The 14,490-nt window shown below is 43.0% G+C and overlaps 1 protein-coding gene across 6 annotated transcripts in view; it reads left to right on the top strand.

Moving 5' to 3' along the window:
• The window catches only part of LOC144113142 (spermatogenesis-associated serine-rich protein 2-like), a 40,927-nt gene that overhangs the window by 10,790 nt on the left and 15,647 nt on the right, over positions 1-14,490 (top strand). For 4 of the 6 annotated variants that reach the window (XM_077646057.1, XM_077646055.1, XM_077646058.1 and 1 more), the window contains 3 exons: positions 4,262-4,377; positions 5,597-5,726; positions 10,327-10,385. In XM_077646057.1, the coding sequence (XP_077502183.1) occupies positions 4,262-4,377; positions 5,597-5,726; positions 10,327-10,385 (305 nt within the window). The remainder of the gene's footprint in view (positions 1-4,261; positions 4,378-5,596; positions 5,727-10,326; positions 10,386-14,490) is intronic. The other 2 variants (XM_077646056.1, XM_077646059.1) reach the window with 1 other exon arrangement.

Here is a 14,490-nt window from a genome sequence, read left to right on the forward strand (position 1 = left end):
GAAAACTGTATTGATGGTACCAAGGACTGAAATTGGCCTATAGTTACTCGATTCCGGCCGTTCCCGTTTATGGATAGGCACGACTTTAGCTGCCTTTAGTCTTGCTGGATATATTGAACATTGTATTGAGTGCGTAAATAGATGCATTAGGTGGATGGATAATATGTCAATGTTATCGTTCACAAAGTGAGCGGGCGGGCTTACGCTTTCTCACACATAAGCAGAGTTAAGTGTCTACCGAATTTTAGAGCGACAGCTCTGCAGATTTCTGTCTGTTAGTGGGGCGGGATGAGACACATTATTCTTTTTTTATGGTGCCAATATAATCCATGTTGGAGTCAAGTTTGGATGGAAACAAAATCTGAAATTGCCCATTTACTGAGCAGTTTAACCCATGAGGTTAAATCTCATCTTCAGCCCTCCACTATGGCAGGCCTCATAGTCTGTGTGCAGATTCGCATGTGGAAATAGTGCGACGTCATTTTCAGAAGCACCTGACTTGGCAGTTTTCACAGATGGCCTTTAATCTGCGAAAAATTGGCACTACAAGCAGGGCTTATTTGCTGGAAAGATTTTACGTGTCGAGTAATTATGCTTCATGGGTGAAGTGAGTACAGTAAAATCTCGTTAATCTGGACCCCAAGGGATTCAAAAAAACTAAGTTTGACTTATCAGATGGTCACCAGAAAAGTACCAAAAACTGCTTGCGTGACAGTAAACTTTTTTGGTGAAAGACTGAACAATGGCTATCACCTTTGTAGGGGGGAACTATGTGGCAAGAGCGATTTTTTCAGTCCCGTCAAATGCTTTATTGTGTACGCATAGTCAGTACTATTGGAACCAGAACATTTTCATAATGATAAGGGTCTCCGCAGCCTCTATTTTGTGGTGAGATGCCATGGCGATGCACATGTGGCATTCCATGTGGGGGACCTCTGCCGCACAAACAGCGAGCAGCATATGATGAGCATGCAGTTTTGGCGCACTGGACAAATGGAAGAAGTGCACGGACAGAAGCAAGTGAAACGTGCTTTGTCACCAAAGCAGCACTACGCGTTCAAGACAGCTAAAGAAAATTAGTGGCAAGTCAGTGTTCTAAATCGTATGCAGCTGGACTTGGCTGGCCGGCTGGCTGATTCGTGGGCTGGAATCGAACCTCTGCAAACGAAACTATGTGGCCTAGTGATGGGGGCGATTGTCATCACACCTCCTGCTGTGCATACGTCATGTGCACATAGAACAATGTGCTATGCAATTCAGGCCTGAGGACTGATATTTGGACGATAACTTGTCGAGCAATTTACGTCTCAACACTGCACCCTGTTGGGAGACTGTCCGTATTAACTGGTTTGAGCCCAACAGCAAACAAATTAGCGTTCGATGCTATAGATTTACATAGGTGTTGGGCAAGACACTGGAAGCAATACAAGTTATCCAAATTTTTAAACTAATGGGGTCAAATGAATGAGGCTTTATAACAGAATGTGTGATTGTTTTTTAGCTGTCTTCAGGCCGAGCTTTTTGTGGCATGGAACATGGAAGTAGTGCTCTTTTAAACAAAAGCCACTCATTTTGCAACAAACTCACCTTAGTTTGCATTATGTATCATACTAACAAACAAAAATTGAATGCCGTGTTTGTCTTTTCCTTTGTTTAATTTTGCCCGCACCATGAAGTTTTTGTAATAAAGTACAGTTCTTTTTAAGATACAGTTGCAGTTGCCCAGCCAAAGCCCTTCTGTTGTGATGTCTTTGATGAGAGTGACAGTGAAGGTGAATGAAGGCAGTTTCATTGTGAAGTGATTGCATCTAGTTCTGACAAGTGCTGCATGTTCTGCAACACAAAAAGAGCAGCCTAAAGCTGGATAGCAACAAAACTGTCACTTTGTCCTCATTTTACATACAGAGTAAATTTTGAGTGAGATTACTCGAGCAGATTGGCTCAGTACGCATTCTTACAGAAATGGAATTTAAATACAGCCGTTCAACTTCCGTTTATTTTACAGCAGTGTAGTGTTTGTCATTCACATATCTAAAATAATGGCAGAAGCAAGAACTTGTGGCTATCCGAGGGACCTGGTGACTCTTTCACACAGTGCTTACAAAATCGCTGCCTATTTTAATAGCGTCGTTATTCGCGTGCAGATGCCCACTGAATAATTCCGGAGTGCCACACAGGTGGCCGCTCGCCGGTGAAGTGCACCAGTCGTGGTCTGCGCATGTGAGGGCTCCTTATTGGTGAAGCGCATTCCCTGGTGGGGGTAGATAGATTATCAATGGTTGCACTGCTGCTCCCAAAAAGCAAACACTTGGTCCCCATTCAGCTCTGCTTCAGGAGATGGGGGGTAGAGGAGATTGTGGCTCTGACGCTGCGCGTCTGCGTGCTCCACCCCGTTTGGAGAGAGTCATGTTTTGGGGAGTGTGGTTTTTTTAAGAAGATTTTTATTCGGTGATATAAACAGTACATCTATACAGAAGGAGGTCCCGGAGCACAATGGCTGTATGGGGACCTCCTTGCGGTGAGTTTGGTGCCATTATCTGCACCCTTGACTTACAGCAGCCATGCTCTATATTGTTCTGTGCGAGCTCTGCAGTATGGCTACACATCGCAATGCCGGCCCCTTTCCTTTATTTCTTGCCCAATTTATCTGCGATTCTTTACAAATTGTATTTTATTGCACTACAAATGCAAACAAGATTTTAAGGTAATTGTGACATGAGCCATTACCAGGGTTAAAGAGCGGTAATGAAACAGTTTATAGAATTCAATGAAACTGTGCATTTTTCAGCGCCAGATTCTTGCACTGGAGATTTTGTGCATTTGGCTGCAAATGAACCATGTGTTTAGGAGGGGTCATAGTGTCAACAAGGTTTCCAGATGTGTGTGTTGATCAGTTACATTTGCTGTTTGCTGCCCTCAACTCTCAGTGGTGAATATTGCCTGCTTTATCTTCGCTCATGCATCTGTATTTGTTGGCACAGATCCTGCGCTTATTTAGGTCGCACTGCATATAAGCATAAATCAAAAATAGCTAAGAGCCTGTATGAGTAGCATGGAAGCAAATAGTCTGAAGAGTGCAATGGAACTGTGTGACAGAAAGCAGTGCTGGTTTTATTATTTTCATGATAAAAAATATACAGGAAAACAACAGTTTGCATTTCCGCAAAAGTGGTTTGCACTCAGTAGCGTATCTTTGAGTCTGCCGTCTTCGTCTCTGTATTGACTATCGTTGTGAGCCGCATTTGCAATGAGATGTCTTGCTACAACTGGAGCGCAACACGCGAACACGCAGTGTTAGTACTACAATCTACTCTACCCCCCGCCTCCTGGCACCATGTTGAAAGGGCCCCTAGCGTGTGCTTTCTGGGAGAAGCACAGTGCTAGCCGCGCTAGTCTAGATCCACCAGGGAATGAACTCCACCAGTTAGGGAACCCGTGCATGCACAGAGCATGACTGCATTCTTCCACCAGTGCACTCTACTGGCAACTAGCAGCCTGTGTGGCGCCCCAAATTATTCTGCGGGGACATGTACACCTTGATAAACCATGCTGTGTGCATCGGCATTATTGCAGGAGCTTAGAAGTGCGTGATAACGCTGTCAACATTTTGTGTGTTCTTTATGACCCCTGTGTACATTCATTGTAAATTGATTCATCATTGCCTTTCTTGGCGGTTAACATTGGGCTTTGTTTAGCTGCAAGAATCATTTGCACCTGGTCAGGATGAAGTGGTATTTTGTGTTGTTGATGGGGAGCTTCTGTAGGAACTGTCGCGATTTCATAATGAACAGTTGTGTTTGGTGCATGATAGCCTTAGATGCTTATGCTCCACTAAACCCAACACAACACAACACAACACACATGAACAAAATTTATTTCTGCTAGCTTCTGAAATTTAATGCCCACAAATTGTTCTGAAATCTCAGCATGAAATGTAATTGCAAGAAATCAAGTTGTAGCATGTTTGAAGCAGTAGTATGGTAGGTCTCACTTGCAGGATGCAATAATTATTTTGCATAAGGGACAGTTATAGCTTACTTTTCCATGGAGTGAAATACCTCCGCTTCTGCATTCTGTGTACTTTCTTGTGCATCTTTAATTTGCGTATGGTGTTAAATTTGCTTCTGATACTATAAGCTAGCTTCATTTGTCATGAACATTTAGTTGCTGTTGACATGCTTTATGATGTTTTGCAGAATATTAAGTGCAAATGTTTTAATGTTCTTCTGGATTTGTGTGCTTTTTTTCTTTTTGCCTGCAGCAGGCCGTTGCATTCGCACGGCAGTGGCCGTTCTAAAAGTAGCCCTGATGTCAAATGTGGGGATGGTTATGAAGTAAGCGCTACACCTTCAAGCAGTACCCTTCCCAAGAAAACATGTAAGTGAAGCCAACACATTATATATTGGGTGCAGTGTTGTGTTGCTCCATTAAATGATTTCATTTCTGCATATTGCATTTAGAATGGTGTTAATGCTCAGATGGTTGAATTTGAAGCATGGTCCTTAGTGTGTAATTGCTTGTAGAAAGAAAAGCATACTCTCATATAAAAGACAAGATTTGCACATTCCTAAGCCAGTATGTAGGATATGACGTCTGGCTTATTTAGGATACATATTTTTGTGCATAGTAAATGCTTGCAAATGTTAGACTTTTCTCGCAGCTAAGACAGCTATTGCTTTGTTGTTTTCTACAAATATGATAAGTGTGCGCAAGACTTACGATGCCCGTCAACTAATTTTTTTGGTGAAAGTCTTAACTGGCCTGTGACCCTTTTGAGTTCATCTAGGCAAATGAAAAAGTGTGTTTTGCATTTGTGTAAACGGAGTATTGTTCCAAGTCGTAAGTTCTATTCTTACTGGAATGTGTGGCTGTTCCTCCAGTCTGGGTTCAGCTGTTAGCACTTCGTAAACCGTAAAGGTCCTGCACTATTGACTTCCAACTCAAAATTGAATGATTTGGCAAGTAGGCCTGAGCGTATACATAGATGTGCAGCAAGGCGAAATACTACCAACAGGACAGCAGGATGATTGGCTGGCACTCATTATTTAACCAAAATTGCTCATATTCCCTGCCATATTGTCCATTGGAACTGCCGCCGTGGTGGCTCGGTGGTTAGGGCACTCGGCTGCTGACCTGAAAGATGCAGGTTCGATCCCGGCCACGGCGGTCGAACTTCGATGGAGGCGAAATTCTAGAGGCCTGTGTACTATGCGATGTCAGTGCAGGTTAAAGAATCCGAGATGGTTGAAATTTCCGGAGCCCTTCACTACGGCGTCCCTCATAGCCTGAGTCGCTTCCGGACAATAAACTCCCATAAACCATAAAGCAGCCAAACTTGCCGTGTCACACTAGTGTTTCTTTTGTTGCGTGCTCCTTGTGTTTACAAGTATTGATGAAGGGCCCAAGTGCTTGTGTAGGTATGTGTGCGTGTGGGCTGTTGTGTATTATTTGGTTAATATCTGTTTTCTTTACTTCTACACACAAGCTATCCAGGATGGACTCGGTACGACGCTTTTCAGCTTGTGTTTCTGCTAAGGACTCTGGCAGGACCAAGTGCCTAATTCTTGCGCCATTGCATGCGCCATCTGTTTTGCAGGCCTTGAGAAATCCCTGAAGGATCTTTCTCGCCAGACTGTAGCACTTCAGAGGGTGCAAGTTCTTTTGGAAGAACAACTCACGAAAGCTGAAAAAGCAATCAAAGCTGCGTTTTTGGAAGTACAAAAAGCGTGAGTGTTGTCTCCAAGCATCTTTTTAGAAGAATGACATAGACGCTTGAGTGTTTAATTGCCAAGATATCTTGTGTGATAACATCAGGATATAAAAATAACAAAGGAACACAATATTTTCTTTTTTCCTTTACTTATAAGAAGCAAATAAAAAATTGCTTTGAGGTGTGCAAGAAATACTGAATATACAGGTGGTGGTAGCAGAGGGTGCAAATTAGTAATAACCACTACCTCTTATGTGGTGTGTGTCCTTTTTTGAAACTATATTTAGTAATGAATAACTTGATACATGTAGAAATTAATTCGGCTGGAAGTATTCACCTGGTGATAGCACGTGGCAGTCACAGATGTAAAATTAGATGTTTTAGTACACTCTGATGAAACCAGAATCTTCGCAGAGATTCTATTATTCTGGCAGGTTTTTGAAAAGTCTGAGAGGAAGGGAAAAGCATTTTATGGATCCATATGTTACCAATCTTCATATCTGTGCTGCAAGGCACAGAATGTCATTAATGTCATTAACCCTCTGTAGGACAGGGGACAAATGTCCCACTTTCTTCAAGTGCCAGCAAACGGACAATGGAGCACCTGCGTACTATATTTTTGTGTGTTGAATTCTACTACAAAACTATCAAATAAACCTTTCAGCATGTTTTTATCATTCACTAATTGCTCTCCTTGGTGCTGTGTGTTAAGTGCGGGTGTACAGTTCGATGCTGCTCATGCTGGGAGGAAACAAAGAACTTGAAAAAGTGTTCAGCTTTAAGCCATTTTCATCTGTTAACTGTGTTGTAATACTTCTTGAAGCAATTTTCAATTCGAATTGAAGTTTTCTTAAACGTCAATAAGACTGAGACACTGGTACGAATTTTTACAATGTCATTCGTACAAACGTATACCAGTTTTTTTTCTGCGAAGCGAGGGGTTGAAATGGCTTGAAAGCGATGTCATTCCTTTTCTAGAGCCATTCTCAGTGCAATTTTACCATTTGTTTGCATGTGAGACCTGTAGACAGCTTGTGCCTTATAAAAAGTTAAGGTCCTTAATGTTCGGGTTAAAAAAATTGGAGGTGACACTTAAGCTGGGTATGATACGGTAGCATAATGGGTTAATTGTCATATATGCAGAAGGTCCTTTACATTTATATATGCCTGGGCCTGGGAGTCCTCGTACCGTTCTGGCAGAGTGGTGCAGCGGTTAAGTGACACACCACTGCACTGTGATGGCAGGTGCTCCCAGCGGTCAGCCTTGTGTGGCCCAGTTTGTTCTTCCCGAGTGACCAATCATTAATTTAACTGCCACTTGCCATGGTGGGCAGTTTTCTCACAATCCGGTGGGCAAGTTGTGATGATGCCGCAAGGTCACGTGACCTAGGTGGCCCACCTGCCTCATAGGTTGCTCTATGGGCACCACCTGCCAGAGTCATGCTCATGATTTTTTGCTCACAATGCCGACAGCACCGACGCCAAATTTTTTTGTGTAATGGGGCCTTTAACGCTGTTGTGTTAATACCTTTCATCCTGATTTTTGCACACTGAGCAAATTTCTTAGAGGGACATTGACACTGTTTTCAAATCTGCTAACCTACTAGGTTCAGAAATAGACCTATTGTTGATCACATCTGGGGAGTAGTTTTTTTTTTATTATTGGTAAAACACCGCTGTTCAAATCTCGCACGTCCTGCACAAGCGCTGGAGAAGAGAACAGTGGAGTCACCTGAGCGAGCTTTCAGCATGCATTGTACCTTGAGCTGCTTATGTTCTTGTTACATTGCGTTCATTGTGGATGCACAAAATATGTCAGCTGAGTTTTGCGCACCCACTCCAATGTGTACTGCTCTGTGTTCGGGTGCACAAGCACCTACAGCCATGATGATGTCGTCTTCCACTGTTTCCTGCGAGATGAGGAGCTCGCAGCACTGTGGGTTGTTGCTGTGAAGAGGGGCAAGTCCAAGCTGACTAGAGCAAGCGTATACTCTGCTCGAAGCACTTTCGTGACAGCGAATACATGCAGAGCTATTCCCTCATGCAGTCTTGAAGGCTTTCTGTCTTAAAGGCACAGCTGAACCATAACACAGTTCCTTCGATATCCCCACATGAAAGTGCATCTCACCATTGCCAAGAAGCACCTGTGCTAAAAGGAGGAAACATGAGGCAAAAGCTTCCACTTCTGGTTCTAATTTCATTACTTTGTGACAGTTCGTCTTGTGTGTGTGGAGCTTTACATCAAGTATTGACAGCGATCAGTCCACAGAGTGTGACTCCCTAATGGGACAGACAGACGGCTTTGGCGCGTGGCTGCACTTGCATATCTCCTGTTCTCGTGCAAGGAGACACGTACAGACCTCTCTGCTAAAACATTGCGTAACTCATCGGCGGCACACATTGATGATTGTTCGCATGCAGACGAATGATGGAGAAGAGCCTACTGTTATGTCGGAGGTTGTGTCGAAGGTGGTACCGGCTCTGCAAGGTGCTTTCCCGCATGGTACGCACCTGACACGCTTGCTGAGCACCTGCGTAATCTTCATTAGAGGCTCAGCCTTGTGTCACTCACACCTGCACAGGCAAAGCCAGATTTCCTTGAGTGTGCTGAGCAAGGTTCGATAGGACTCATCAAAGCAAGCAAGCATTGAAGCTCTTCATATGCGGCATTGGGATTCGCCAGCTATTGATGCCTTGTCACTAATCGAAGTTACGCAGTTAAAATGAAAACGTTCGACTGAGGAAAACAGGGTGTTTCTAAACCTCTTCGGTTTCTTCAAGTTGTGACTGCGGACGAGTTGCAGCTTGGCTTTTAAACACACATGTAATTGACCACTGGGTCACTGAATTTAAACTTTGGGTGTAGGAAGAGGTTCTGAGAGAGTTATTAACATTTCTTCGCGTCTGCTGGTTGTGCCATGACTCAAGCAGCAGCCTTCTGCTTGGGTTTGGCTTGGTCTGTAGCATAATAGTTTCGTCAAATTTAATTCTATGGTCACATAGGTCTCGGTGGTTGGCCATTGCGCTGTGCTCACTGTAATTTGACTTAATGACTTAAGCTTTGTGCTGCTTCATCCTTTCTGTGAAATTCGTTTCCCCAATATAAGACACTGGGCACTTTTAGCAGGGGATTTTGTGCACAATGCCTTGGGCCGTTTCTCTAGGATGACTGCCTTTAGGGCGGGGGAGGAGGCGTCCGATGGTGGTGGTTGGCTCGCGTATTGTTTGCACACCTTCCTCCCCGAGAATTCGGGCTAAGGTTTTTCTTACTCTGCACATGAAATGCGTACGTGTATTTGTCGCTGGCGTATGCCTGGGCTAGGTGTAGAATTGTTTTTGCTGCATTTTTTTGGTTTCGGATCGTCTTTCAAAGGAAGGAAATTGGTATCCATTTCTTTGGAGGTCAGTGAAGAAATAGTTGCCATGATTGCTTCTACAGCACCGCATCTGTGCGTAATGCAGCACCGGAGCAACAGTGGCAGCTTCCCTGGTCTTCAGTGTGTTGTCACTACCTCGACCAATCACAGGCGGCGGCGTGACCCACGATGTGCCCTGAGGAGCCAGTGGCCAATTTCCACTAAAAAGACAATTTTCACTTGTGTTTACCTAATTTTGGTTCGATATTTGAGTTTACAGCATGAAAAACTGTAGGATGCCGCTGAAAGCCCGATCTTTTTCAACAAGTGATTTAATGTCTCATTAATAGCCAGGTTAAAGCTAAGCAATGCTCCGTTAATGCACCGTCTAAAGCAGGCTGTTTTTCAGCGCATAAATCTGAAGACATCATACAAAAATTAGCGGTTGTCATGTGATTATTCCAGTGGTGTATTTTTAGCTAGCTGATGATTTTAAACATCTTTGAATGCTTGTTATTCATGATGTGGCCTTGTTTGAGGATAAGCTCTTGAAATCCGTTTTAAAAGCGAGGGGTCAAAACACGGGCATTGATCAGTCATCATATTGTCATCATTGCATCAAGTGCTACCCAGACTAACGAAGTCCTGCTTTGTTAGCCTGGCTCTAAGGGAGCTCTTGTGCATTTAAAACGGTTGCTGTGTTAATAACAGTTGCTCCGTCGAAAATGTTTTTTGCCCACAGACACGGAAGTGCTGCTCAGCAGATGGCAATATATTTATATATGTATATGCAACAAAATGATTTTAGTAACAAAAAAAAAGTAATCTCGTTTGGTAGTGCATCTTCAATTGCTGTAATGTTTAAAAAATAATGAGCAAGAAATCTAGCATTTTATCTCTTGCACAAAAATGAGTGTTTATGTATGTTTTCTGTTGAAATAACATTTAAAAAAAAATGAACATGAACCCTTTTGCTGAAATGCCTGCTCTGTACCCAATTTGAGTTAAAAAATGTCACCTGATTTGAACCGTTCAAATTCCAGAATAATAAAAACCCGGAACGAAGGGCCTTTAACCTTTTAGTATGCAAATTGAGATTGGGTATTCATGATGAAATTAGCTGTGCAGAGTTACGTGCACTGTTACCATTAGCATGTAAATTGTATGTGCACGAATTTGCAGATTGGATGACACTATTTTGAGTGCCTTGCATGTAGTAAGTGGTAACTGGTAACATGCCCCGATTCAAATTTTGTGCAGCTTGAGTGACCGACAAGCGCAGCTAGAGGAGGAGATGGAAAAAGTGAGGACTGATGCTCGTAAGTATTTTTGGCATGATTTTTACTGTTGTGCAAATTTTCTTTCAAGGAGGGCCATCTGGCCTTAGCACTGTATAAGTCGTAATAACCAAGCAAGTAACATGGTGCTTGTACACCATCGACATGTCTAATGCAAGAGACTTCTCAGACGTTATCAGTACTAAATGTACAGTCGAAACCCGCTACAACAAAATTTACTGGACCTGAGAAAAATTTCGCTGAAGTGGAAATTTTGTTTGTGTGAAATCGGCTGGGAACAGTGACAATTAAGTTACTATAGATAGTTTAGAAACAACACTTATTTCCATAACCCAGTCAGCTACGGTAGCTTTCACCTTTTCAGAGCAATTTTATCAGTTCTGTAATGCATCCCAACCTCATCACGCAGATATCGCTGACCAATCTTTCAAGCCCTAATGGGATTTTTCAACATCCAAAGATAAGAGCAGAAAAGAAATGAACTTTAACTTCTCAATCAGTCAACAGTTCTGCATGTCCTTATGCTTCCGCATGATACCACATCACTCCGGAAATTGGCCAGTGCCATGCCATCACTGTACGGCTGAACGTACTGCTGTATAGTTGTTGACGAGCGCACGTGATCGGGCAAGGCCAGATAGGAACACGAACATGCCACGGCCAAAAGTGCACAGTGCCTGCTGTTCGACGAACCAAAAATGAGGAGGAGGAGATGGTGAAAAAGATGAGGCAGAAATCTCAGCATCCCTGCGGCAAGCACTTCACTAGAATTCACTTTCAATCAATCAATCAATCAATCAATCAATCAATCAATCAATCAATCAATCAATCAATCAACTTTTGACAACATTGCGTTAGTGTCCGTGGGAAGAGGCTAAAGGAGACTTGGTTGTCTCCTGATGAGGCCTAACCTCTGCATTACACATCGGAGCAGATGATTATATTATTTTGGGGTGTTGAGCTGAGCCTTGAGGCTGAAGGTCAGTTATTGTTTTCACTTGGAGACTTGGATAAAATTCATCAGCAGCAGTAACTACGATCACATTACAACAAAGGCCTCTTCCATATCTCTCTAACCCTGTCCTGTGTCAGCTGCTGCTGCCACCTTATCCACGCAAATTTCCTAAGCTCATCCGCCGACTTGACTTTCTGCCGCCCCCTGCTACGCTTGCCTTCTCTTGTAATCTACTCCATTACCCTTAACTTTCATCGGTTATCTTGCCTTCACGTTACGTGTTTTGCCCATGCCCATTTTTTCTTACAAACGTTCATTGAGATATCATCAACTCTTGTTTGTTCTTTGACCCACTCTGCTCTCTTCCTGTCTCTTAATGGTACATCTATTTTCCTCTACAGGGCTCGCTACATTGTCCTCAGTATAAGTTCAACCCTTTTCTTTAGCCTCCACATTTCTGCCCCGTAAGGGGGTACCGGTTTATACTTTCCTCCTGAGGGATATACTGGTAAACTGCAATTCATGATATGAGAGTACCTCTCAAATGCAGTCCACCCCGTTCTTATGGCGAATTCGACTGGTCGATCCAGAGCAGCTTTTCATGCTCCCGTGGTGGCGAATGCATGTTCCACTGGTCAATCTGGATCAGGTTTGAGGGTTTTACTGGTCATTTCAGAGCAAATTGTTCCGCGGTGGAGCGCTCTTCTTTGATCCGCTGAGGAGAGGTAGATTTAGACAGAACTCCATGCGTACGGTACCATCACCTCCAGAATGGCCAAGTCGTTTTGCCTGGTTTTAGCACAATTTGAGATATTGCCGATTAATTCCATGGGAATTTGTTTGCGTCTATTTTGGTGTTGTCAGGTTGAGGTTGCGTCTCGCCCTGGTTAGGAAAGCTGTTGAAGGAGCTCAGAGACCAGAGCCATTGATGATGGCGAAATGTATGTTCACTTAGAGGTGTTTATTAAAACCTAGTAGAGCACTAGCTCTGTGATTGTAATTGGTTTCGGTTTTAATTGCAAATAAGTAATTAACACATATTAATTCAGGCTGCTAACTAGCACAGCACATTTGCACTCGCCCTAAGCTTTCCAACGATATATGACTCGACGCCATATCATAAAGTTTGGTGTTAATTGCAAATAACTCATTAATGGTAATTAATTTGGCTCAGTAATTAGTCGACATAACAGCATAATTAACCAGTGGTCCAAACTCATGGTTGATCATGTCGTATATACTATGCTTGACACATAGCTAGACAGTAGCGGAATAGACTAAGTCCTGCTTTTACCTTGGCTGATTTTGAAGGTCAAAGTACCGGCATGAAACGTTTTCCGATGTTGTGCCCTGCTGAGTAGAGCTAACACTCTAAATGAATGTTTCCTATATCTCTTAGCACAAATGGACCAAAAATCAAGGCTACATTGATGCACAGCGGGTAACTATACAGAGGAAGCAGTATGCAAATATACCTAGTGCACGCGTTCATTCCCAGAGTTCAGCCCTGGCTATCATTGACTATTGGGCTTGGCAAAATGCAATACACCTCATAAGCTAAGTGCAAGATACGATTCAACCGTGTCATCATCACTGGTCATTGTCAGGTGAAAATGTGCTCACGGATGCCAGGCCCAACTTCCGGAATCGGTTGCGCATGAGAGCTTCTATTGGGCTCTCTGCTGGAAGATGTTCATGTTTTGCTGGTCAATCAGGATTGGGTCTCCTTGTGGCAGAGTCAGTTGCTCAGGCTCGAATTTAGCACCCAACTTCAATTGACCGGTGGAAATCACCATTGTTCTTCTTATGTCTTGCGTTCTGGATCTGCATTCACTGCCTGACCCAAGTACATGTATTCCCTTACCACTTCCAATGCTTCACTGCCTATCCTAAACTGCTGTTCTCTTCCAAGAATGAAACGTTAATTCAATTTTCTACACATTAATTTTTAGACCCACCATTCTGCTGTGCCTCCCTAAGTCCTTAATCATGTTTTGCTATTTGGCCCCTGAGTTACTTAAAGCAGCAAGACAATGTCATCAAGGACTACGATGGCTGTACAGCCGGTATAGATATCTCGCAGCAGTTTTACATATGGCTCTTCAAAACCCTGGTTCCGTAATGCCGGCATGACTACTGAGCTTCTGACCAAATCACGTGCTTTCTCATTATTTATGAAAGCTATAAATAGGGGCTGGTTATATTCTGTGCACTTCTCTAATCATCACCTGATTTTGATTGATGATGGGGATAGGGTCTCTTGTTGAGTGGCCTTCATAAAGCCGGCCTGGTCCATTGGTTTATTATTGAAGTTTAATATTTCTCAGATTCTTTTAGCAACACCTTATTAAATACCTTGTAGGCAACAGACAGTAGGCTGGTGTGTCTAATTTTTCAAGTCCTTGATGTCCCCTTTCTTACGGATTACGATAATGTTAGCGTTCTTCGAACAACCTGGTACACTCGTGGTCATGAGCATTGTGTGTACAGGGTGGCCATTTGTACTAGTCAATCTCCCCACCGTCCTTCAACAGGTTAAGATCAGGGGTAGTGAAATTTTGCTATTGCTGTACACGGACCGGCTGTGTTGCGAAGTTCCTTCCCTACCAAAAGCAACACAAAAATGCTGACTGAATTCTGGGAGCAAGCTGCTCAGCTCTTGTGCCTAGGGAGGCTAAATAATATTTTTATGAAGTGAAAATATGAATAGATGCCTTTGTACTTTATTCAGCAGTTACATTTCTCAGAATTGGGCGGTTTGGATCATATGCGTATTCCCGGATAATGTGTTTTTTCCTTCATTTTTTAAAAAGCATATTTATATATATCAACAAGGTTTTACTTCTTTGTAGTGGGGTTTGACTGTAGTGCCACTACATATGGCCTAGCAAAAAGAAAAGCATTGTGTGTTTTAGCAATTTGTGTGTTTATAAATTTGAATGAAGCTGTTTTGAGACTTTAGACAACCGTTTTGCAGAACTAAACCTTGTTTAATATTTTTAGGGTGCAGATTGTTGGATGGCTGCACTACTCTTGTTCTACGGCTTGAAACATATCCTTACTTAGAGCTATGACATCAGTAGTAGTACAGTTGAACCTCGTTACAGCAAAGTTGATGGGGCCTGGAGGTTACTTCGTTACAGCCATAACTTCGTTATAGCCTGGTTGGCC

This window comes from Amblyomma americanum, chromosome 1, assembly GCF_052857255.1.
Source record: "Amblyomma americanum isolate KBUSLIRL-KWMA chromosome 1, ASM5285725v1, whole genome shotgun sequence".
Classification (NCBI taxonomy): Eukaryota; Metazoa; Arthropoda; class Arachnida; order Ixodida; family Ixodidae; genus Amblyomma; species Amblyomma americanum.